Source organism: Geotrypetes seraphini, chromosome 6 (assembly GCF_902459505.1).
Source record: "Geotrypetes seraphini chromosome 6, aGeoSer1.1, whole genome shotgun sequence".
NCBI lineage: Eukaryota > Metazoa > Chordata > Amphibia > Gymnophiona > Dermophiidae > Geotrypetes > Geotrypetes seraphini.
The window spans coordinates 47,081,031-47,107,438 of record NC_047089.1 but is presented as its reverse complement, the minus strand read 5'-3'; the positions used below and the strand labels follow the sequence as shown (position 1 = coordinate 47,107,438).

The 26,408-nt window shown below is 42.1% G+C and overlaps 1 protein-coding gene across 6 annotated transcripts in view; it reads left to right on the top strand.

Annotated features, from left to right (window-relative positions):
* Positions 1 to 26,408, top strand: part of LNX2 (ligand of numb-protein X 2) — a 190,304-nt gene that overhangs the window by 110,715 nt on the left and 53,181 nt on the right. For 5 of the 6 annotated variants that reach the window (XM_033947930.1, XM_033947931.1, XM_033947932.1 and 2 more), the window contains 3 exons: positions 2,587 to 2,786; positions 9,521 to 9,889; positions 19,233 to 19,379. In XM_033947930.1, coding sequence (XP_033803821.1) covers positions 2,587 to 2,786; positions 9,521 to 9,889; positions 19,233 to 19,379 — 716 coding nt within the window. The remainder of the gene's footprint in view (positions 1 to 2,586; positions 2,787 to 9,520; positions 9,890 to 19,232; positions 19,380 to 26,408) is intronic. The other variant, XM_033947935.1, reaches the window with a different exon arrangement.

Genomic DNA, 26,408 nt, shown 5'->3' with positions numbered 1-26,408 from the left:
GATAAAAAGGTGTCACATGGTCATATTTCTTTAACCCAAAAATCAACTTGACCATTGTATTTTGCACCATCACTTGTTGTCCTAAATAGGATAATTGACTGTTTAAATTAAGATTGTAAGTAAAGGAAATGAGCTAGGGGTGTGAGGGAATGCAGACTAAGCTAGACCTTGCCTGCTAGAGACTTTCTGTAGCAGAAAGTTTAAAAACTATAGCAGGCTTTTAACTCTATGGAAACCAGCTTAAGTAAAGCTTGCTCTTTTAAGATCTAAAACTATCTTTATAAAGGAACCTACAATTTAGCTTTTATCCCCCAAATTAGCAAAGCTCAGAGCAAAATAATGTATATTTATCCAGAGAAATATTTTGTCTAAGATATGTCCTCTGCTTTCCTCTCAGAGAGAAATATGTCCTCTCCTGTCAGAAACACTTACCTTAGACTATCTCTCTCTATATATCTATCTATCTATCTATCTATCATATATATATATATATATATATATATATATATATATATATATACATATATATATATATATATATATATATATATATATATATATATATATATATATATATATATATATATATATATATATGTTTGATTGTAAGAGACTGCAACAACAAGCCATTTGAAGACAGAGAAATATCCTGTCTCCTCTCCTCTCTGAAAGCTCAATAACTCCAGATGTTTACTTCATTAGTTAAGCACTCCTGATATCAGATATTCTATTATAATGGTTTTGTCTTAAATACTGCATGTAGTATAGATTTGATCCTTGTTAGTTTTCTACGTTGAAATGGCATTGTAATGGAAACAAACTGACATTTTTTTAACTTCAAACAATAGATACAGTATATGTGAAACTCCCTTGTATTTGCATTGTCACTGAAAATACATATAATCTTGTTTTAAATCAATTCAACAAGAAAACGATATGCTCAGAGATCTGGAGACCATAGCTGGGGTTTCACATTTTTGACAGTGTGGTATGCGAGGTAGGCCTGCTAGGATTGGCCCTAGTATAAGGCCTATGCCTGGAGCAGTTAGTGCCCATTCTGCTCAAGATAAAGAACAGTTTTCCTTTTTGCCTGCTATTCCTACTAAAGCCAGCAGAGGGAGCTTAGGGGTTGAGCTACTGACTTCCCCTCCCCCTCTACTTCCCAGGTCTTGTGACTGGAAATGCTATGCACCTGGGAAGGTTGGGCGGGGCTGCAAGTTCCTTAATCTCAGGTCTGAGCAGTTGGAAAGGCAGAGGGAGAACTGGAGAGTAGGAGAACAGTCACAAGGAAAGTACTGGCAACCTAGCTCAGGACTAAGAGCTCTGCAGGACCAACAAACACCAGAATGCATGGAGATTGTTGAAGCTGGGACTGAGATGACTCCTGACCTCTCTGAAGTTCCACAAGCCATGGAATTAGAATCAGAACCAGGCCCAGAGGTTCAAACAGTTCAACCCATGGAAGTGTGTCTCTCCAAGGCAAGTACAAGATCTGCCTAAAGTATTTCAATTTCTTTTGCCTTGGACAGTGGACTGTTTTGGTTTATTTTTCTTTTGAGGAGGTGTTTTTTCCCTGCTGAAAGCTGAAGCAGAGAAACACAGAAGTGTGACACTGTAAAACTGACATTTGATAATCTTTTGGTTTTCACTTTATCCAGCCAGTGTGGTGGGGGATTTAGCCCCACGTTTTGAGGTGGGATAGAGGGCTCTATTTTGTAGCAATATTACAACACGTGGAGCACACCACCTGGTTAGCATTTTCAATTGCTGAAGGAGTGCAGTGCTGTGTCACTGACCATAATCCAAGTTTACTACCAAAGGGAAGAGACTGTTTTCTTTTTGTTAGTTTTTCTTTTTGAAAGAACTTTGAAACTTTATTGTGTGTGATATTGAAGCTCGAGGTTTTGAAGACTGGATTGCTTGGTGAAAAGTCCTGACAAATTATTTATGTTTTTGGTTTCACTGTTTGGCAACTCAAATAAATCCAGTCCTGGTTTTCATGAAAACTTACCTGACTTGTGGGCAAAATCCTTATTCTAAACTGCTTTGCTTTTTCCTTCCTTGTGGAGCCTTCCGCGGCTCACAAGGGCATAATCCTGGTTCCCGCAGTCCTGGACACATTGCCCTTAGAGTGCGGGTTACAACAGACACATAGAATTATGAAAGATCTGCTACCATTCTTTGTGACACCCATTTTCATTTAGCGGTGAAATTCCCTGATGCAGAGGTGAAACGTGATTCATCACTTCAGAACCTTCAAATAGATAAATGATCCACTTTCTTTTGAACTAATGTAAATATTAACGGTATTTCACCAACTAAAGAACGTCAGATATTAAGAGAAATATGTTATGATTGGATGGAGAGGCTGTAGATGAGGAATATCCCTCTGCTATGGTCTCCAGGTCTCTGAGCATATCATTTTCTTGTTGAATTGATTTAAAACAAGATTATACGTATTTTCAGTGATAATGCAAATATAGGGGAGCTTCACATATATCTATTGTTTGGACATTTAAACTTTGTGGTCCCAATTTTTGGAAGAATTTATGTCCCCTTTTTCTTGTATATTTTTTTGCTTGGCAGCCACACAGCAACCATCTACCTTACCTGAAGGAGAGATCACTGTGATTGACATTCACCGAGCTAATCCTTATATTGAATTGGGAATTAGTGTAGTAGGAGGCAATGAAACTCCTCTGATCAATATTGTCATTCAAGAAGTATATCGTGATGGAATTGTTGCCCGAGATGGAAGACTCTTAGCCGGAGACCAAATTCTTCAAGTATGGAATCTAATTTTCTGACTTAGGGTAGTGTTTAGTTGGGTTTTGGAGGGGTGTATTGATTGATTCTGCTACCAAGCCAAAAATAAGATGCATAATTAGTTTTCTAGTGAAAAACTGAAAATTATCAAGTATGCAAGGACAGTAATGATTAACTCAACACTTTTAGCTGTTTAATTTTGAATTTGCATTGCCTCCAGCAATGTAATCATTCTGAAACACTGGATCATTTTATAGTAGCTAATAGCAGAGTGACAGGAGAGGGAAAGAAGGAGCAAGAGAAGGCAGTAGAGAGCAAGGAGCATCGGTAAAAGGTAGCTCTGCCCACCCCCGACATCATCCACCGGAGCTTCTCCTTAAAATGGGAGGGGCCAACGGCACTCAACCGTTCAGCGCACGTTGAAGACGAGCGTTAAAAGTGCTCGCCTTAGCAACAGCTCCTTAAGGGCCTTAAAAAGGGACGAGCAAAGAAGAAACACTAAGGAAGGACACCTACACAGGCAAGTACCATAAGGGCATCAGGACAGACAAGCAGTAGATAAACAAACAGTAGTAGCAGAGGGCAATCACAGCAGACACAGAGGACACACAAGCAACAGGGGCAGCAGGTTTAAAATCAAGAAAAGAACTTCACAGTAACACCGAGGACGCTATACAGATTCCTACACAAGGAGAAGACAGACTGGTCAAGCAGACAGCAATGGATGCAGCAGACAGAAGCAGGATGTTGAGCCACCCAGTTTTCTGCACCGTTTGCCATATGTATGACTATCTCCCCTCTGGGAGGCTGTCTTATGTATGCACTTGATGCGAGGAACTGGAGAGCTGAAGAAGCAAGTCAGAATCCTGGAGAGCAGAATACTGGAACTAGAAGCACTTCGAGCAGTGGAAGAGGAGGACAGAGAGTCAGAAAACTTCATGACAGAGGAAACCGTTGAGGAAGAAGTCAGGGAGTTAGAGAAGTTCATTGAACAGGCATACAAGGAGGCCGTGGAAAATCATCAACAGCGGAGCTACCAAGATACACCTACAGTGAGTAAGGATCACCTGGAGGACAACCACAAAGAAGACAAGTCTGGTGCAAGCCAACACCAGGATGAGGGAAGATGGAAGTGCACAGAAGACACGGACCTATGGCCTGAGAGATGGTCATACACCAGGGATACCGACCTGCAGCTAGAGAGGCAAGAGAATATAGAGAGGACAGCAATCGTCGTGGATGACTCCATCATCAGACAAGTCGACAGCCCCATAACGAGAGGAAGACAGGATCGGCTGGTGACCTGCCTATCAGGAGCCAAGGAAGAAGATATAGTGAGCCACATCGACAGGATCATCGACAGAGTGGAAGATGAAGATACGGCAGTGGTGAGCCACTTGAGCATGACAAACAACGTAAGCAACAGGAACTACAGCAGGGAAGGACTAAAGGACCATATCTGGATGCTAGGAGGGAAGCTGAAGACCAGAATGCCGAGGGTAGCATTCTTAGAGATCCTGCCGGTACCCAGGGCTGACGAGAAGAGGCAGACAGAGCTGCTAGCAGTCAACACATGGATGAGGTGCTGGTGTGAGGAAGAAGGATTCCACTTCGTGTGCAACAGGACGACGTTCTGGGGGAAGAGCAAGCTATTCAGGAAGGATGGACTCCACCTCAGCAGAGACAGAACGAGGCTACTTGCAAGCAACATCAAGAGAGAAATTGAGATGTTTTTAAACTAGGAAGAAGGGGAAAGCCGACAGTCGACCAAGAGTCGATGATTCGGGAACCGGTATACCCAGAGGATACCGTGCAGGAAGATAGCTGGAAAGACTCGCCGGACTATAGGCAAGACAGAAATCCTGACGAATCGAAAGGGACACAAGAGGGAAGGAAATGCAAGAAAGTAAGAGGCCGCAAACTCAAGTGTATGTACACGAACACAAGGAGCATAAGGAATAAGATGGGGGAATTGGAAGCTATGGCACAAAAAGATAACCTTGACATCATTGGCATCACAGAAACATGGTGGAACGAGGAAAACATCTGGGACACTGTGCTACCGGGATACAAGCTATACCACAGAGACAGAGTAGGTCAAAAAGTTGGTGGTATTGCCCTATACGTCAAAGAAGGAATTGAGTCTACTGGAGAGAACACACCGGAAACGAAAATAAAGGTAGAGTCTCTATGGGTCAAAATTCCGGGAACAAATGGAACGGAAACGAAGACTGGCATCTACTACCGACCCTCAGGGCAGTCCAAAGAAATTGATAGAAAAATGACAGATGAGATTAAACGCAACTGCAAGGGAGGCAACACAGTTATCATGGGTGACTTCAGTTATCTGGGGATAGACTGGAAACTAAGCACCTCTGGCTGCAGTATGGAGACCAAGTTCCAGGATGCTGTAGGTGATTGCATCCTGTAACAACTTGTCAAGGAAAATTCGAGAGGAAATGCAATTCTGGACTTAATTCTAAATGAACTACGAGGATCAGCGTAAGGTGTAGAAGTAGAAGGGACGCTGGGAAGCAGTGATTACAATATGATCCACTTCAACCTGGACACGGGCAAAACATCGATCCAGAACGATGGCCACGGCACTGAACTTCCGAAAAGGGAATTACGAAGGGATGAGTCTCGTGGTGGGGAACAAGATTAAGAAGAGGATAAGCACTGTAAAAACACTAGAGCAAACATGGTCCCTTTTTAAGGACAAAGTCACCTAGGCGCAAAATCTATATATACCGTGTATCAACAAGGAATTCAAGAAGAAAAAGAACAAGGAACCGACGTGGCTCACTGTAGCGGTGAAGGAAGCGATCAGAGACAAGAAGACTTCGTTTAAGGAATGGAAAAGGTCAAAAATGGACGAAAACTGGAAAAAGCACAAACAACATCAAAGCAGGCGCCATAAGGCAGTAAGGGACCAAAAGAGACTACGAAGAAAAAATAGCCAAGGAAGCAAAAAATTTCAAGCCGTTCTTTTGATATATTAAGGGGAAACGACCCGCGAAGGAAATGGTGGGGATGTTGGATGACCATGGAATAAAAGGAGTGCTAAAGGAGGACAAAGCCATTGCCGACAAACTGAACACATTTTTTGTGTCTGTATTTACTGAAGAGGATATACACAACATACCGGAAGCCAACAGGCTATATGCAGGAAACAAACACGGGAAACTGACAGGGTTGACAGTCAGTCTAGAAGAGGTATGCAGACAGATTGATAGGCTTAACAATGATAAATCCCCGAGACCGGATGGCATCCATCCGAGGGTAATCAAGGAACTGAAATGGCCTATAGCTGAACTACTTCAACTAATAGCCAATCTGTCGAGCGTATCTGGAAAATTACCATTCATCGCTCCCCTTTATTATTGTTTGGAATTGTTCCTCACTTTCCCTCGTGTGAGGGTGCTGCAACTTTCCTTAAATGGACTGTCTTGGTGGCTTTGAAATGTATCTTGCTGAATTGGCTTGAGGATACGGTTCCTGATTACTCTCTTTGGCGCTGTCGAATGATTACTCTCTTGATGTGGGAACGGAGAGATGTGTTAGACCTTTCTTCTCTCCCTGGCTGGGTCTTTCAACACACTTGGGAACCCTTCTGGGCAACGATGACCCCGTTGGCCCGAAGCCGCTTGCTGAACTGTTGAATTTTTGTATCTTGTTATTTATTGCTCTGCCTATTTAAATTGCTTTTTGTAAATCTTTCTCTGGTTGTGATGTATTTGGAAGGAGGACCCTTGGGGGGGAGGTTATTTATTTTGGGGTGGGTTGTGTTGGGATGGGGGGGATTTTCTGTATTCTAAAAAGCTGAGCTTGTTTGTATTCGATTGGTTTCCTGTTTGCTGTTTTCTTGAGCTTAATAAAATATATTTGAACAATAGCCAATCTGTCGATCAAATTGGGAAGTATTCAGGAAGACTGAAAAGTGGCAAGTGTTACGCTGATCTTTAAGAAAGGTTCGAGGGGAGATCCGGGAAACTACAGACCAATGAGTCTGACTTCGGTACCAGGAAAGATGGTAGAGGTGCTGATATAGGACCACATCATTGATCACCTTGATGGACACAATCTGATGAGGACCAGCCAGCACGGCTTCAGCAAAGGAAGATCTTGCTTGACGAACTTACTGCACTTCTTCGAGGGAGTAAACAGGCAGATAGATAAGGGTGACCCAGTTGACATTGTATATCTGGATTTTCAGAAGACGTTCAACAAGGTTCTGCATGAACGACTACTTTAAAAAATTGTGAGCCATGGAATCGAGGGTGAAATACTCACGTGGATTAAAAACTGGATCGCGGATAGGAAACAGAGATTGGGGGTAAATGGACAATACTTGGGACTAGAAAAGCGTCACGAGTGGAGTGCTGCAGGGTTCGGTACTTGGACCCGTGCTCTTCAACATATTTATAAATGACCTGGAAATTGATACGACAAGTGAGGTGATTAAATTTGCAAACAATACGAAGTTATTCAGAGTAGTGAAGATGCAGGAGGATTGCGAAGATCTGCAACGTAACTTAAACACACTTGAGAAATGGGCCACAACATGACAAATGAGGTTTAACGTGGATAAATGTAAGGTGATGCATATCGGTGACATAAATCTTATACATGAATATAGGATGTCCGGTGCAGTACTTGGAGAGACTCCACAGGAAAGAGACTTGGGAGTACTGGTCGACAAGTCAATGAAGCCGTCCGCGCAATGCATACCAGCAGCAAAAAGGGTGAACATAATGCTAGTAATGATTAAGAAGGGGATCACAAACAGATCGGAGAAGGTTATTATGCCGCTGTACCGGGCCATGGTACGCCCTCACCTGGAATACTGCGTCCAGCACTGGTCGCCGTACATGAAGAAGGACACAGTAATACTCGAAAGGGTCCAGAGAAGAGCGACTAAATTGGTTAAGGTGCTGGAGGAGTTGCCGTACAGTGAGAGATTAGAGAAACTGGACCTCTTCTCCCTTGAAAAGAGGAGACTGAGAGGGGACATGATCGAAACATTCAAGATAATGAAGGGAATAGACTTAGTAGATAAGGACAGGTTGTTCACCCTTTCCAAGGTAGAGAGAACGAGAGGGCACTCTCTAAAAGGGGATAGATTCCGTACAAACGTAAGGAAGTTCTTCCTCACCTAGAGAGTGGTAGAAAACAGGAATGCTCTTCCAAAGGCTGTTATAAGGGAAAACACCCAAGTTCCTGCTGAACCGGAACGTACGCAGGTAAGGCTAGTCTCAGTTAGGGCACTGGTCTTTGACCTAAGGGCCACCGCATGAGCGGACTGCTAGGCACGATGGACCACTGGTCTGACCCAGCAGCGGCAATTCTTATGTTCTTATGTATATGGACACAGGGGGGCAATGCCGGACACAGAAGGGAGTATAAAGATATAGAGGGGAGATATTGGAAATGGGGAAAATAGGAACACAGAAGGGAGATGGTTTTTGCAGATGGGATCAGATGGTTTGCGGGGATGGGACAGGGACTGAGCTCAGGGTGATGGGGCGGAGACGGAGACAAATTTTATTTCCCCATGTCATTCTCTAGTAAGAACCTCTACTGCAGCTTTCTCATTTAATTTTGGATGGACTTCCTATAAATGTAAAATAAACTTGTTTTACAAAATTTGTCATCCTGTAGGTAGTTATATTGCCATTATCTTTCCCTTTTTTATTGCAAGGCATCCCTCGTCTACAGATGCCTTTGTGTGATTGATTTAATACTATTTGTTAAAAAAAAACAAAACTGACTTGTGACAAAGGAAGAAGACCAAATATATGCATTGAATTACTAAAAGCTGCTAGCAGTGTATGCCAACTACTATAGTATCTCATTGACTGGTGAGCTTATATTAAATTAGTAATCTGCTTGTACACTAAACATAGCAGGCATATGGATACAAAATCTTCATATAGGGTGATAAAACAGTTATAAGCTATAAGCAGTTATAAGTTATAAGCAGTTATTTTGTAGCAAGTGCTAAATTTAGTCAAGTTGTAATCCATCTCGGATAAATTTAGCATTTCCACGTGGGTTGGTGTAACATGTTAACATCTCGGCAGGGCCAGCACACTAACATTTAACATGAGGGGGAGGAAATGTTCGGTCCTTAGAAAATGGCTAATCACCCAGTCCTCTCAATCAAAATGAGATGCAGATCTTATTCCTCTACACCAACAAACACTAGATACCCCTTCACCTCTATTCCAGACAAAGAGAAATTACCTTTAGCACCCTTTCCAACATCAGAGCAAGCCTCTGGACCCCTTCCTGACATAAATCATGCCCCCCCCCCAACCAAACTGATAGTTCTTCCTGGTCTCTTTCTTGTTCAAACCCTCTCCTCTTACTCTTTACCTTAATTGGTGACTAAAAGAAAACTAGCTATCCACTATTTCTCAATCAGCTAAATACCCCATCCCTTTATAATGTAAACCGCCTAGAAGTCGCCTGACTATGGCGGTATAGAAAAATAAAGTTATTATTATTATTTTTTTTTTTTTTTTTTTAATTATAAAGACCCCTGTGAATCTAAGTATGGTGGCCATTTCAAGCAACTCTTTCATTCTAACTGAAGTCAGGGCTTTCATTTAATTCTAGAGTATTCACTTAAAATAAAAGTGTTTTTGGAAAAAAAAAGGGAAGTATCCTTTTCCTCCTAAACGTACAATAAAGATGAATAACACATTCCTGAAACATTTGTTTGATTAATCATTTTTACTCTTATTTATAGGTTAATAACTCTGATATCAGTAATGCATCACATAATTATGCCAGAGCTGTTCTTTCCAAACCATGCACTGTGCTGCATCTTACTGTTCTCAGAGAGAGACGTTTTGGTGGTCGAACACATCAGCAGACTGACAGTGGTTCTCTTAGAGATGAAAGCTTTCATATTGCTCTGCTTAAAAGGAATTCCAATGAACAGCTTGGCATTAAGTTAGTTCGTAGGACAGATGAGCCTGGGGTTTTTATCTTGGACCTCTTGGAAGGAGGCTTGGCTGCTCAAGATGGTAGACTCTGCAGCAATGATCGAGTCCTATCTATAAATGGACATGACCTGAAACATGGTACACCAGAGCTTGCTGCACAGATTATACAGGTAAGTTGCATCACTTTATTGAAAAAGTTCAATATAAAAAACAAGCTCATATTAAAACCTAGATTTACTAATGCGTTAATGTGTAAATAGCATGTAAAAAGTCACAAAGAGTGGAACCAGTTCCTGGAGACACCAGGATGTGAATTTTAAAATGTGATATTTATTACAATCATGACAACAGTCTGTGTCGAGCAATACAAAGTCATACCATATTCTCAGAAAAAACTGAACTAGACCCTGGGTGGGCCGTGTTTCTGCAATAGAATTGCTTTCCTCAGGGGTCCTTGAGAAACAGAAATTGAAGGCATAAATGGAACTGATTTGATGGAAAATAAAACTATACAAATAATAAAATGAAAATTGGATTGGAAGTGAATTTTGTAAGACAATCATACAGTAAAAACAAAAAAATGAAAGGAAACAAAAGTAATAATTAAAAACATGATTAAAAGCTGTGAGCTAGATGCAACTCTGAACCAAATGAATAAACCACCTTAGTTTGTGTGTTGAAAAAGTGGCAATTTTAAAGCCATGATTGAACCACGTGACTGCAGCAGAAGTAGTCTATGGATCCTTGAAGATCAAAAGAAACCTTGTGAAGCACGGCATGCTGTCCTGAAGAAACTGGTAACAGCATGTGATAACGGGCCCATAATGAGTAATGCATGCCATGAGTTTGTACGCTACTTAATTTTTTTTAAAGCCTGTAAATTTCAACTGACCTGTCTCAAGCAGTAGTTTCCAGTGTTAACTTGAAAACAGAAACAAGATTTTATATGCATATGAAGGGGCATTGTAAGCAGCCGATTTTGCAAGACCAAAAGTATTTATATATGAAAAAAATTACACAAGAAAAATTACCAGAGTTACTCAATTTAAAACCACTAAAGTAAACGTGTTGTTATATGAAAAAGACATCCAGCGTTACTCACTTTTAACCTGCTGAAGTGTCCGAGTTGTCGAACACAACTGTCAGAAAACCAGTAGAAATGTGACATGAGCTGAGGGCTTCCTTATTAACTTGTGCTGTGCTGACATGTGCCAATCATGAAACAACTAAAAGAGGCTAGAATTGATGATGTAGACATGTACCGATCCTGAAAAGAATGGCTGGGTTTGGTGACGTATGAGAGAATGATGTATGTGACATGCAATTCCCCTGTGTGAAAAAGAACGATTGTTTGGAGTATAGTTTGAAATGTTTTCTTTATAAGAACGGATGGGATATAAAATGAAACCTGAAGTGATTTATTTTATCAAAAACATATTGATAAATCATATGTGAAATGAAATACTGGCTTGCTTAAACTTTACGTCAAATGATATGAAGGAAGACTGTAAAAAAATTTTTTTTGATGGGTGGCAACACTACTACTACTACTACTATTACTATTTATTATTTCTAAAGCGCTGAAAGGCGTATGCAGCACTGTACATTTTAACAGAGTTCTAAGTTCAAATTGTTTGTATTTTGGTTTGGGATCTTAAAATGATTCCCATAAAAGACATGATGGATGGCAATTAGGAGACTATGTTGGAATTGAAGTTTTGCCTTTGCGTTTGGTATGGATCTAAAATCTTGTAAAAGCGGATTGTAGAATAAAGCCCGATGTAAGGTAATCCATATATAAAGTGTGTTCTCAGGTACATCGAGCAAACAGCCATTAAAACTATTTTTAAAATTTAAAATTAATAAATAATACCAAATTAGAGATGATTGGTAACATCAAGAAAGCATTAAACAATAATGATGTACGTGTAGAACATACATTATCAATACACCCCAAATGGTCATGTTGTTAAAACCACATGCACAGTGTTCTGCTCATGTAAAAACAAGGAAACATAGAAATGATATGTTTTCAGCACATACTGTGATCATATTTGATAAAACCACAAACATAATGTTCTGCTTATGTTGAAAACTAGGATGTGAACTAAAATTATATATAAACAACAAATATAAATAATAAAACAATTATAATAGAATGCAAAGACTGATTGGAGAGGCATCCAAATGCGCATGCAAAAATGAATTAAACAATGATGTACATATAGATCATACATTTTCATTTTTGTTTTACTGTATCATCGCCTTACAAAATTCACTTCCAATCCTATTTTCATTTTATTATTTGTATAGTTTTATTTTTATTTTATTTTCCTTCAAATCAGTTCCATTTATGTCTTCAATTTCTGTTTCTTAAGGATCCCTGAGGAAGGCAATTTCATTCATTGTTTCAAACTGCGTACCCTTCCCGGGGATTTGAGGATTTTGCTGTAAATAGCATGTAAAAACATTAACATATATTAATACCTTACACAGCTCCTTAATAAATGTTAACAAACATAGACTAATGCATACAGGCAGCAAAGATAACACAGCTTTATTGCATATTAAACCCACCTTAACTCACCTATACTCACCTTAACTCACCTATACTTCAGTACATTGATCTTTTTGGTTTTGTCCAAATGTGTGCCTCAGTTCATGCCTTTGATGATAGGGTTTCTAGCAGAGGGCACTTCAAGATTCTATAAGAAGGGTAAAGTGACACTGAGTTTTATTTAGATTAAACATCTTTTACAACAGTTAACACTTCAGATACCTCTCCTAGAATATTGTTTCCAATTCCATGAAGGCATTGGCTATGCTGAACCATAGGGTTACCATCTGTGCTCGCAAGCATACAGCAGAAGATGTCAATCACAACTTTTCAATTCCTCCTCCTTCTCAACAGTTTCTGCTGCTCCCTTCAATTCTTCCTTCTGCAGACAAGCATGAAAGGTGTTTCTCTGATCTGCTCCATTTATTTCTTGTTTTGTGGTAGTGGTTTCTGTTTTTTCAGTTTGTTCTTGGATTTTTTGCAAGGCTTCAAGGCACTGCGTTGCCTACTTGGAGAGTAGCAGACATTAAATCTGCAGCTGGCAGGCATAGCCTTCGGGGACCTGTACTACCAGCATGCTGAAGATTTATGTAGCTTAGGATTCTAGACCCTCGGTATTTACTCGCTTGACTTGGTCAGGAGCTGGAGCACAGTGTTCCTTGGGTTGCTCAGTGACTTCGCCTCTCCCCTTTTTTCTGTGTTGGGTCGTGGTTTGGAGGGGTAGAGGTTCAGTCCAACTAAGGTTAGACTGGCAGCACAAAGATCTCAGCATAGCTCCAATTCCAGCTACACTTTAAATGAGCTGAAGCAGGCTGCAACACTTTTCCCACATCATATGGTCTGTGAGTACAAACTGACAGCCTATGGAGAAAATCGTGGGGGGTGGGGTTCTTGAAAACTGTGTTTTGACTGTTTCTGCAGTTGGGTCTTTGGTCCCCCTCTTCTAAAATCCTTTTTTTACTTTTTCGGTTAGCCCTGAAGCATTTTGAAGCTGCTTTTTGGGCGTCAAAATGATGTCACAGTGGCCATCTTGGATTTCCCAATTTTTTTTTTTTTAGTTCTCCAACTTCTTCAAAATACCTTCTTTTGTCTCAAAACTAATTGTGATGGAGTCCTCAGACCCTACCACCCCCTATATCATGCTTTATTTGCACTGAATGGGCAGCTGAAGAGCACCTTGTGCCATCTACTGTGCGGTATGGGGTGAAAGAGCAGGAGCTTCGTGCTTAGCCCCTCCAAAGTCGTCTAGGGCTGGAGAAAGGCAGATGGTCCCATCGAGGTGAATGAAACACCTTCTGGAGCCCTGGAACAGTGGCCCTTCGCAGCCCAAGAAAAGGCATTTGCTCCACCCTAAGGGGCAAGGAGAATTACCCTCTCGGGCCTTTACTCTGGAGTTCATTAATCTCCTATGGCAGGCTTATGCACAAGGCAGATTTCTGCCTGTTAGGTCCACTGGCAAGCGAACCTTTGTGCAGTCCCCTCTGGAGCCTCAGAGCCCTTCTTTCCTGAAAACAGAAGCTATTCTGGACTTTGATGGTCCCTCAGGCAGGGACTTGGAGGATGAGGATTCATATTTATTCCCCTTATTGTCTCAAAGTGAAGCTTCCTTGGTGGGAGAGGTAGCCTCTCATATGGAAGACCAGGAGGCTATATCGACCGTAGACCAGGAAGAAGATCCCTCTGTCTACTGGCTGTCCTATGCATTGTTCAAGATCTTTACAGTCACTTCAAGTACTGAAAATAGATTCTCCGCAAACCCCAACCGCTCAGTATTTTCTTCTGTGGGATCTGGGCTCAGCTTACTTCTTTTCCGTGGCACCCGGACATGAGGATCCTGGTTGCAGAGCACCTAGAGATCCCTGAAAGTGGCTAAAACCATGACTAAACTATATCCCATGGATCAGGAATTTCAGCAAATGTTTTCTATGCCAAAGGTGGGTTCCCTGATATCCCAATGACCAAACGCACTTCCCTGCCAAGTGAGGGAGGCATAGTTTAAAGGATCTGCAGGACCAGAGTAGTTATGGTCCTCAGGAGGCAGTTTGAAGCTCTATCTTAAGGAATTAAAATTGCAGCCGCGGCTTCCTTTGTGGTGCACGCCTGCCATTCCAGGCTATGAAATGAGAACCTGGTAGAAGCTGAGCCCCTGCCACAGCTTGTGTTGGAGTAGACTAAGCAGCAGATGCACTCTATGATATAATCACAGTCATGGAGAAAGTCTCGGCATAGTCGATCTCTGTCCGTCTTATGCTTTGGATCAGACAATGGGTGGATGATTCCACCTCTAAAGCAACACTGAGTGGGTTCTCACTTAGGGAATAGATGCTGTTTGGCAAAGGCCTAGATGATCTTATGGAAAGTTTACAAGATCATCGGCCCACATCTTTACCAGGCAGCAGACCCCCCCGAGCAGCCTGAGGCCAGAGCCGAGGGGTCTGTTCGGCAGAAACACACCTTCAGGTGATCTCTGTTGTGGACATGGCTGGGGTGGACAATATGCAAGCGGATTATCTCAGCAGATAGACATTAGATCCAGGAGAGTGGTCATTGTCCCTGAAAACATTCCAGGCCATTGTGAGACAATAGGTCCAATGTTTGACTTCATGGTGACCTCAAAAAGGCAACTCGGTTCTTCAGTTGAAGATGTGCACCGGAAGTGCAGGGCCTGGTTCAACCATGGCTGGAGTCTCTGTCAAAGCTTACTCCAGCCCATCTTAACCATCCCAGCCATCTAAGCCCTCCCCAGCCATCTCAACTGAATGTCCATATACGGGACACAGACCTTGCAAGTCTGTCCAGTACTGGCCTTAGTTCCTTCAATATATACCCATTATTTTCTGATTAGAGATCCTCTGTGTTCATCCCACGCTTGTTTGAACTCTGTGACGTTTTCCTCTCCACTACATCCCTCACATTCCACACATCAACCACCCTCTCTGTAAAGAAGAATCTCCTAACATTGCTCTTGAGTCTACCACCCCTCAACCTCAAATTATGCCCTCTGGTTTTACCATTTTCCTTTCTCTGGAAAATATTTTTTCTACGTTTAATACCTTTCAAGTATTTGAACGTCTGAATCATATCTCTCCTGTCCCTCCTTTCCTCTAAGGCAGTGTCTCGCAAACTTTTTCAAACTGGGGCACATTAAACCTAGTGTCCCCGGCTCGAGACACCCAAAAGTGCGCTGGCATCGGTGTGATGATGTCACGCGCCGCCGTCAGCACATGCGCAAAGGCCCTTCAAATGGGCCTTGCACCAAAAGGAGAGAAGGGCTGGCAGAGAGAAAGAGAGAAGAACCGGCGAGAAGAGCTGGAGAGAAAAGAGAGATGAGGTATCAGCATCGGGAGATTGCTTACAGAATGTGCCTCTCTTCGCGAGAGGCACGTCTTGTAGACAACTGCGCCGGCATCTCTCCTCTTCTCCAGTGTACTGTGGCACATCTGAAATCTCAGGAGGCACACTGGTGTGCCGCGGCACACAGTTTGCGATACACTGCTCTAGGGTATACATATTCAGGGCTTCCAGTCTCTCTTCATATGTCTTCTGGTGCAAACCTCCTACCATTTTCATCCCCTTCCTCTGGACTGCTTCAAGTTCAAGCTCAATTTATTAGATATACCGCTAATAAAACCAAGGTAAATCTAAGCGGTGTACAATAAAAATATAATAAAAATGTAAAAATAAAAAGGGTAGGGAACAAAAGTTATAACAAAATATAAAAATCAGACATTAAACAAATGGCTATGGAAACATAAGGGGAGAAAGAGATGGGTAAGTTACAATAAACAAAAAAGTTGGGGGAAAGAGAAGAAAACAATGATATGGTTGAAAAATGGAAACATTTTCTTCAATCTGCCCACATGAGATGAAGTTAAGCGAGCAGGTATGGATGGGATTGTATACAAGCTTTTGCATTTGGCAGAAGTTAAGAACAGAAAGCCAGGGAGAAATTGTATACTTTTAATTGCATTTTGAATGTTGTAAATTATTTTTCAGAATGGAGATAGTAAGGCAAAGAGTTCCAGAAAGTAGGAGCCATGACGGAAAATGAAGAGTTCTATGAAAGTCAAGGAAAAATTGGCGAAATGAAGGAAAAACTAACAACTGTTGGTGCAAAGAGCGTAGAGCCTCTGTTTCTTATATGGGATCTAAAGATTATGTTAAAAAAAGAAGAGAAACCACTTGATAAGATTTGATGAGAAAGAATATTGAATTTGAAAGGAATACGATAGGACACCGGAAGGATATGCTCTGATTTTAGAAGAGGTGCAATGTGAACAAACTTAGAACAGTGATGGAGTAATGTTATAGCAGTGTTCTGAACTAATTGTAATCGGTGTAGTTGATATTTCAGGAGTTCAACGAGAATGGAGTTGCAATAATTTAATTTTAGACAGAAAAGGGAATATATGAGAATATGAAGGGAACTTTGTTGAAGAAATGACTGAATGGATCAGATTTGACAAAGAGCTTAGAAGGATGAGGGTACCATTTTAGAGATGTGTGAGTGAAAGCTTAGGGTATTGTCTATTATAACACCCAGGATTTTGGTCTTTGATGAAAATTATAAAGGGACTCCTTTCATGGTGAAATTTTAAAGTGTGTTCAGGTAAGTTTTGTCCTTTGTTTGATTTTTGGGGGGGTTTTTTTGTAGGAAAAAATCATCACTGCTGTTTTTTTGGGCGTTATCCTTGAGCTTATTTGCTGAAAGTCATTCAGCAACAATGTCCAGTTTCGCAGAAATGGATGCATAGCATGAGAGAGAATATGTATCTAAGGGAAAGATAAGCTGTATGTCATCTACTTAATTATAGAGTGTAAATCCAAGAGACTGTAAAATGAGTGAGTGGTGGAGAAAAATATTGAACAGTGTTGGACCTAAAATAGAGCCCTGCAGAACACCTGATTTTATTGGAAAAGAGCAGGAAAAGGTGTTGGGAGTAATTAACTGAATAAGAACGATCAGTAAGGTAAGATCTGAACTACTAACCTGTAATTCTTCTAGGCGTTGGAGTAATGTGTCATGATCAACCAGATCGAAGGCCGCTGACGTGTAAAGAAAACAGAAAAACATCACGACCACTGTCTAATGTTTGTCTAATATGATTTAGCAATCCAAGGAGAGTGTGTTTTGTGGAATGATTCAAACAAAACCCAGTTTGACGTGGGTGTAATGCGTTTGTTTTTGTGAGAAAATCTGATAATTGAGAAGCAACTGCTTTTTCTACAATCTTGGAAACAAATGGCAGGTTGGAAATGGGCCTGTAGTTGGTCATAATGTTTGGGTCAGAGCTACAAGTCTTCAAGAGAAGAGTGACTACTGCTTTTTTCCAATCCAAGGGAAAATCGCCAGTAGAGAGGCTATTATTGACCATCAATAATAATGGTTCAAGAAGTGGATCAATGAAACGTGATAAAAGTGAAGCAGGAACAGGATCGATTGGGGAGATGTATGTTTTTAAACATGTAATTATTTTCTTTAGAGAAGTACCTGTATGAAGATTGAAGGAGGTGAATGATGCTACTGGTACCATGGGTAATGAAGCTTGAGAGTAATTTTAATTACAAATAATTTCAGAGTTGTCACTTGTGGACGATACAGGAGAAGGAGAGACAGATACCAAGGAGTCCTGGAGACTGATGATTTTATCACGGAAACCTATTGAAAGTTCATCAGCACTAAGTGTTGACAAGGCAACAAAAAAAATTTTTTTGGGGGGGAATCATCTGACAATACAGCACATTTTTCTAAATCAGTTTTCACACTGATTTCAGATCTGTTATTAGTTTTTTTTCAGTCACATAAACTTTTAAATGACTAATGATAGTTTATAGCGTTTTAGCATATAGGGTTTTAAGAATTGCAGCATCAACTTAAATAAATGTTGCAGTATCTTCGGTCCAAAGTCAAATAAACACACAACATAGCATAATTATATTGGACTATGTCACTTAGCAACCAATATTTCTTTAAAAATGCTTAATGATTTCTTTTTATGTGAAAGGCTAGTTTGCTACCTTTCACAAATATTAAACCTTATTGTCATATTGCCAAAGTAAAATGTTTTGGAAAAATAAGATTTAACATTTAAGTTTCACAAATATGTTTGAAAGTACAGTCAAACCTCGGTTTGCGAGTAACACGGTTTGCGAGTGTTTTGCAAGACGAGCAAAACACTCGAGCAAACTAACTCGCAAACCGAGCATTGACTCGATTTGCGAGCCCCAACCCGACTCCGGGAACCAGCAGTACTGCTCCCCCCAAGGCCACCGGCGCTGCTCCCTCCCTTTGCGATCGCTTCCTCCCCCCTCCCTCCCCTCCCATTGACCGGCCCTGTCCTTACCAGTGCGCCACCAGTGTTAGAAAGTGCCTGCCGCAGGTTTTCTGCTGGGCTGCTACTGGGCTTCAAGCATCTGTGCATGCTCAAGGCCTTCTGGATTTCACCCTCTCCGAGATTCTCATGAGATCTCGAGTCTCATGAGAATCTCGGAGAGGGTGAGATCCAGAAGGCCTTGAGCATCCACAGATGCTCAAGGCCCAGCAGCAGCCCAGCAGAATACCGGCGGCAGGCACTTTCTAACACCGGCGGCGCACGGGTAAGGACAGGGCTGGTTAGTGGGGGGGGGGGAGGAGGCGATCGTAGAGGGAGGGAGCAGCGCCGGTGGCCTTGGGGGGGGAACAATACTGCCGGTTCCCAGGGTTGGCTCAGGGGTCAGTTCAGGTGCCGGCTCAGGGGTCAGGTCAGGTGTCAGCTCAGGGGTCGGGTGGAACGAATCATCCAAGTTGCCATTATGGCCTATGGGGAAAGTTGCTTTGCTATACAAGTACTTTGGATTGCGAGCATGCTTCTGGAACGAATTATGCTCGCAAACCAAGGTGCCATTGTATTCATTTTACTTATTATAGGCAGTGATGGCAATTTATTGTATTATATAATAAGTCTTTTATTTTTTAGGCTAGTGGAGAAAGAGTTTCTTTAACAGTCTGCCGACCAGGAAAGCTTCAAACTAACAATATTATGAGAGAAATGGGATCATATAATAGCAGCCAGTACAACCATCATTCACAACAGCTGTATCATAGTAGACCCAGTTCACATAAGGTAAGTATTCTAATTTATTCTTTCAGCATGTAGGAAAAATGAAATGTAGTTATTTTGCCTTGCAGGTAAAACTGATTAGTAAAGACTAAGGGGCTCATAATTTAAAAAAAAAGTCTAAAAAGTGGCCTAAATCAGTACTTGGACAATCAAAAAGCCAGATCATCCAAGTACCGATAATCAAACCTGGTTTCAGACGTATCTAAAACCAGCTTAGGCCTTTCCCCTGCCAACGCCTAGAGGTAAAGGAGGCATTTTTAGAGGAGAGGAAAGGGCGGGAGGTATGCCAACCTAGACTTAGTCATATAACCAAAAGTTTGAACAGATTGCTTAGTCGACACTTATACGTTATGACTTAGACCAAGTCAAAACAGACATAAGTGTTGAAAAGGGGCCGCTGAGCTGCTCAGCGGCCCCGACAACCTGCCCACCCCTTACCGCAACGATGGCGGCAGGAGAAATGCCTCATCTCTCCTGCCACGATCCTCCCTCTGAAGTGCCGCAGTTGGGGGGGTGGGGGATTGCCATTGCGGCAGGAGAGAGAGAGCTAATCTCTCCTGCCCAAGCGACCCCCCGATCGGATCCGGGCAGAAGAGAGCCCAACACTTCATGCCCCCCCCCCGAATTGATCCGTGCAGGAGGGAGCCCAATCCCTCCTGCCCCGGCAACCCCCCTGAACAGATATGGGCAGGAGGGAGCCCAACCCTTCGTGCCCCTGCAACCACCCACCCCCCGATCGGATACGGGCAGGAGGAAGCCCAACCCCTCCTGCCTCCAGTGCACTCCCCCACCACCCAAATCGTTGCAGAGCCTAGGATGATATAAATCAGTGTTCTTCAACCTTTTTACACCTATGGATCAATGGAAATTAAAGAATTATTTTGTGGACCGGCAAACTACTAAGACTGAAATTTAAAAAACCGTCTCTGCCCCGTCCCCACGAGCTTGATCCTCGCAAACCATCTGATCCCATCCTCACAAGCCTCAAATAGTTATGATTTTATATTGAACGTATTTTTATTAAAGTATAAAAAGAAACAATATTCAGTACAATTGTCATTTTATAAATACAAATAATACACAGCAAGGATCAACACAACCCCTATCTCCCCTCCCTTCACATATATCCCCTCTACTATCAAGAAAATTGAATAAGCCAAATTATTACAGAATGCTACACAGAAATATTATGCTAACAGTATACCGCAGTCACTATGACAGGAAAGGTGTTAGGGGAGTGCAACTAGGGCAACTGCATCCTGGTCAGATAGAGCCCTAAGCCAGCTGGAAGCTAAAGAAGCACTGCCAGGACTTTGCAGTCCCCAGTTATGTCTAACACCAGCTCTAGCAGGATACATATTTCAAATCTGATGTATTTTAATCACAAAATAGAAATAAAATTATTTTTTTCTACCTTTTGTTGTCTCTGGTTTCTGCTTTCATCTTCTTTTCACTCTCTTCCATTCAGCATCTGCCCTCTCTGTTTCTTCAATCCAACATCTGCTCCTTCCATCCACTGTCTGTCCTCTCCCCCTTCCATATAATATCTGCCTTCTTTCTATGCCCCTCTCCCCTTTCCATCCAGCCTGCTCTCCTTTTCCCATGATTCATTCTGCTCTCTTCATTTTTATCTTTCCTACACCAGATCTAGCATCTTTGTTCCCCCTCCTTATTTCTCTGCTGACCCCCTTCCCAGCATCAATCTCTCTCTACTTTCTCATTCTTCTGTCTCTCCCCTTTCCCTCATCTGATCTCTCCATTCCATCTGATCTCTCCAGTCCATCAGTAACTCTCCCCTTTCCCTCCTCCCCTCCCAGAAGCATCTGTCCTTCTTCCTCCCGGTCCAGTAGCAGCTCTCTCTTTATCCAGCAGCTTCCCAGCCTCCATCAGTGGCTTCTTCCCCTTCCCTCCACTCCCCTTAGTACTTGCCTGCAGCAGTGCCAGTAGCATCAGCATAGTGATTCACTTAGGCAGCCTTGAGGCTTTTGCTGAGTCGCAGCCCACCTCTGATGAAGCAACTTTCTCTTTCCTCAGAGGCAGCGCGACCCATCAAAGGACCCAAGGCTGCCTAAGCGAATCGCTGCTCTGACGCTATTGGCACTGTTACAGGCAAGTATTGAGAGCTGGGAAGCAAAACGTCAGAGCTCCACTGATCTCACCGGCCCTGTGTGGACTGGCAGAAAATTTCTGCGGACCGGCACCAGTCCATGGACCAGCAGTTGAAGAACACTGATATAAATCATTACATCTTCTCTTCTCAACATGGGTTGAAAAGTTAGAAGAAGAAACTTGAGGATCTCAGTCGATTACCTTTTGAACATACATTAAAGTAAAAGAAAATCTAAGAACATTTACAAAATAGAAGCTATACTAGGATTAATTCTCCAAATTTTCAATCTTATTCCATCATCTGATTTCTGTAATGAGAACCCTGTTCACCGATTGTGGGATTGGGATTTTCTCTTCACAGTTCTGGATTTTATTCTTGACTTGTGTTAAATTTATTTGCTTGGTCCAGCAAAGTTTGAAAAGCTTTGATCTAGTCGCAAAAAATCATTGGTGATAGCTAACTATTGTTTAGCTGTGGTTCTAAACACAGTTACTCATCTTGTAGCTGAAGGTGAAGAATTTCTATACAGAAAAAAACACAAGGACGCATGTCTCATTCACTGGAAACCCTGTAAACATTACATCAGTGTACTAGAAAAGCATTTGGATAATGACCCTAAGAGAATTGTGAAAAATGAAGATGATATGATTACCTGTGACATCCCCATCCTGACTGATTGATTAAAAGCTGAATACTTATCTCAGCCTAATGAAGGGGTCCCCTTAATATTAACATAGTAAATGACAGCAGATAAAAACCTGAATGGTCCATCCAGTTGCCTCAACAGTCACATCTTGTGAGTGAGACATGGCAAGAAATCAGTATTCTTTATAAAGACACTTGACTAACTGTTGAGGCAACTAGATGGACCATTTAGATCTTATAAAGAACTTGGAATTCACATTCAAGGCAAAGGAGTGGTTGGATTTATAATGTAGGTAATTATCCCAGGATAAGCAGGCAGCATATTCTCACATGTGGGTGACATCGTCCACGGAACCCGGTACGGACAGTCCTAAAGTGTAGTATCATTAGAAATCTTGAGATAGCCTGTACTGTGCATGCGGGAGGGCCTTCCCACCCAATATTGGCTCACGGGACCATCAGTTCTTAGTAGTTTTCTGTGGAGTTAAGAAGACTTATTGTTTGGAGCTTAAACCAAAGCACTTTTTACCATGAAGCTAAGAAGATTAATTGTTTGGAGCTTAATCCAAAGCACTTTTTTACCATGAAGCTAAGAAGACTAATTGTTTGGAGCTTAATCCAAAGCACTTTTTTACCATGAAGCTAAGAAGACTAATTGTTTGGAGCTTAATCCAAAGCACTTTTTTCCACTTTTTTGTCTTCCCATTTAGTTCCTTTCATTATTTTCCTCATTTTTTTCTTTCAAAAATTTTGAATCTTTAAAATTTTATTTCTTCCAGAGTTTAGGCCCCTGTAACCCCTCTCAAGCCGGGGTCCCAATTGGATGTCTCGATCAATTCTGGTCTTCTTTTCATGCGATCCCTGGTAGCAACTGAGTCTTTTGAGTTTCGCATCGGCGGTTTTCCCATCTATGTCAAAGCCTTCTAGCAGCTTCAGGGGGTGTTCTTGGTTTAACAGGGCTATTTCAGTCACTGATCCCCATAACTGGTGTCTTCAGTGCCTTGGTCCTGACCACCAAGTCGACTCTTGTTCTTGCTGCTCAAAGCTGCAAAAGCACTACTTAAAGGCTCAATGTTGACTGCATTGGACATCAGTAAAGCAGCATCTGAACCTCACTTGACATTGGTACTAGCTCCATCTGGTAAACCAGCTAAGAAGGATTCACATTCTTCTCCTTACCATTCAAAGCTGGTATCTCCAGTATTGAGTAAGTTGATACATGCAAGCAGTCTCAATCACCATCCATACAGCAGTTGTTACCCTTGAGGCATGCCTCTACATCGAGTTCCCCAACCGACACACTGTTGCACCAGAGATACAGTTGGAACCCTCAGTACTGCAATTATCCATTCAGGATCAACTTCGAAAACTGTTCCACAAGGAGTTGGCAGCCATGCTGTAAAACCAATCGGCACCATTTGCTGCACCGATTCTTCCAGTATTGGCTCAGCCTGAGCAAGGCTCATTGAGGCCACACAGTACATGCTCTAAATCTCCTACTCAACGCAAGTCCATATATCGACATCAAAGCACCTCATCTTCATTGATATCAGACCAACATCAGAGGAGGCATCAAAGTCCTTCTCGATGCTCCCTTCAGCACCATAGCCACCAAGCCTCTCAGTATTGCTTCTCTTCCAGAAGTGAATATATGAAATCTACAGGTATAGAAGAATTTTACTCGGATCTGTCTCCGCATGACTACTCTGACCCAAAATACTCAGCACCAGAGTCTTATGGTCTAGAGCAGGGTTCTTCAACCGTCGGTCTGCAGAAATTTCCTGCTGGTCCACAGGGCCGGCACGTGCATCAGGCCCCAGACAGTGCTCTTCAGGTGCCAGTCCACAGTGCGATCGATGCGGTGTTGTCTTCGGACCGGCTCCCTCTTCCTCAGTACACAAAGTCATAGGCAGAGGCTCCTACGCGCGTCCTGTGCCTGAACAGGAAGCCTTCTCTCTGATGTCACAACGTCAAAGGGAAGGCTTCCAGATGAGGTGCAGGACATGTGAGGAGCCGCTGCCCACGGCTTTGTGCACTGCAGCACTGAGGAAGAGGGAGCCGGCCCGAAGATAACACTGGAGGGCAGACCAGAAGGCAAGGCACAGCATGGAGGGAGGGAGACAACAACAGTGGGGGAAAGGATTTTATTTTTTAATTTCGTGATTGATTTACATCTGCTGTCTGTTCAGGAAGAAATGCATTTGTTTCTTTTTCTCTGGGGATGTACTGCATGCAGTCTTGCATCTTAGGGTTTGTTTGTATATATTAGTACTTTTAATTTTTGGTCCCGTATTTGTATGGGGTTATCTGTGTTCTGGTAGGAATGAATATTGAGAAGCATACAGTGTGCTTTGTGCAGTTTAATTTTGTGGTTAACCACTATGTGTTATTAATACGATTATATTGTGTGTGTTTGTATATGAAAAATGAATGGAAAAAATGGTGTTACAATTAGTACTATTATGGGAGCGGGGTCTGGGGAAGAGATTGGGTAGAGATGGGCGGGGTCTGGCCCACAACTTAGCCCAGTGTTCTTCATTCCAGTGCTGGTCCACAAAATAATTATTTTATTTCCACCTGTCCATAGGTGTCAAAAGGTTGAAGAACACTGGTCTAGAGTCAGATCCATCTCCTCAAAGGTGCCGATCACCACTATAAAGTCTATCTTTCACTAAGTACATACGACCACTGAGTCAAGCTTTCCTAGTAAGAACAGAAGCTGAATCTGGGCTAAGAGCATATCTTTTTAACACCTTAGATTTCAAGCAAGATCTTTTGAAACTACCTTTTCATAACCTCAAGAAAGATACCATGTTTAAGAAGTGAGAGACTCCCCTTCTTGTCCCTGTAGCATCATGGAAATTAGATTCACTTTATAGAGTACAATCTTGTCCTGGGTTTGACAAGCCCCAATTACAACATCAATCTCTTGTGGTGGAGTCTTCTTTAAATAAGTTGTCTAATTCCAGAACAAATTGACAGGACCATTGAGAGCACTTATGGACCTAAAGAAGTGGACATGTTTTTCAGCATGGTGTGATCTTCATCATCACGATGCGTCATCCTCCTCCATACCTTCAGTGTTGGAATATCTTTTACACTTATCCAGCTCGAGTCTTAAAATCACTTCAGACAGAGTTCACCTTGGTTCTATTAGTACTTTCCATGTTCAAGTCAACAATAAATCTCTTGTGGTTCATCCTCTTGTTTCCAGATTTATGAAAGGTCTTTTCAACATCATGCCGCCTCTCATAACCACCGCCAGTAGTTTGGGATCTTAATGTTGTTCTCACCAGACTGATAAAGCTTCCAATTGAACCAATGTCATCTGTTCATCTTAAATATCTCACTTGGAAAGTGGTATTTTTAATCTCCATCACTTCTGCTCGTCGAGTGAGTGAGTTTCAGGTGTTGATGTCGGACCCACCTTTTACAGCTTTTCACCATGATAAGGTAGTTCTCCACACCCATCCTAAATTCTTATCAAAAGTGGTCACAGAATTTTATCTAAATCAGTTAATTGTGCTACCAGTTTTCTTTTCAAAGCCTAATTCTCACCCTGGCGAAACAGCTCTTCATACCTTGGACTGTAAAAGAGCCTTGGCTTATTACTTACGAAGGACTAAGCCACACAGAGCATCTCCTCGGTTGTTCATCTCCTTTGATCCCAGCAGACTTGGCCACCCAGTGACCAAGATAATTATTTTCACATGGCTTGCGGCTTGTATTTTCTTCTTCAATGCGCAGGCTGGGCTGCAGTTTGGGGGTCATGTTACAGCTATGGCAGCTTTAGTTGCATTCTCGCGTTCCACTCCCATTGATGAAATCTACAAAGCAGCTACTTGGTCCTTAGTTCACACGTTCACATCTTATTGCTGTCTGAAGTCGTATTCCAGACGAGATGGACATTTCGCCCAAGCAGTTTTACAAAATTTAATTTCTTAATGGCCAACTCTTCCTTCATCCCATTGCAGTAAGCTAATGAGTCCCATATGTGAGAATATGCTGCTTGCTTGTCCTAGGATAAAGCACAGTTACTTACCGTAACAGGTGTTATCTGGAGACAGCAGGCAGATATTCTCACATCCCTCCTCTTCCCCTGGTTGACTTCTTAGCTTGCATACAGAACTGAGGTGACGAGACCTTCGGCGGGCAGGAAGGCAGTCAGGCATGTGCGGATAGTCGCAAAGTTTCTAAAAGCTTAAAGTGACTGTTCATTTGTCAAACTGTCCGTGCTGGGCTCCATGGATGAAGTCACCCATATGTGAGACTATCTG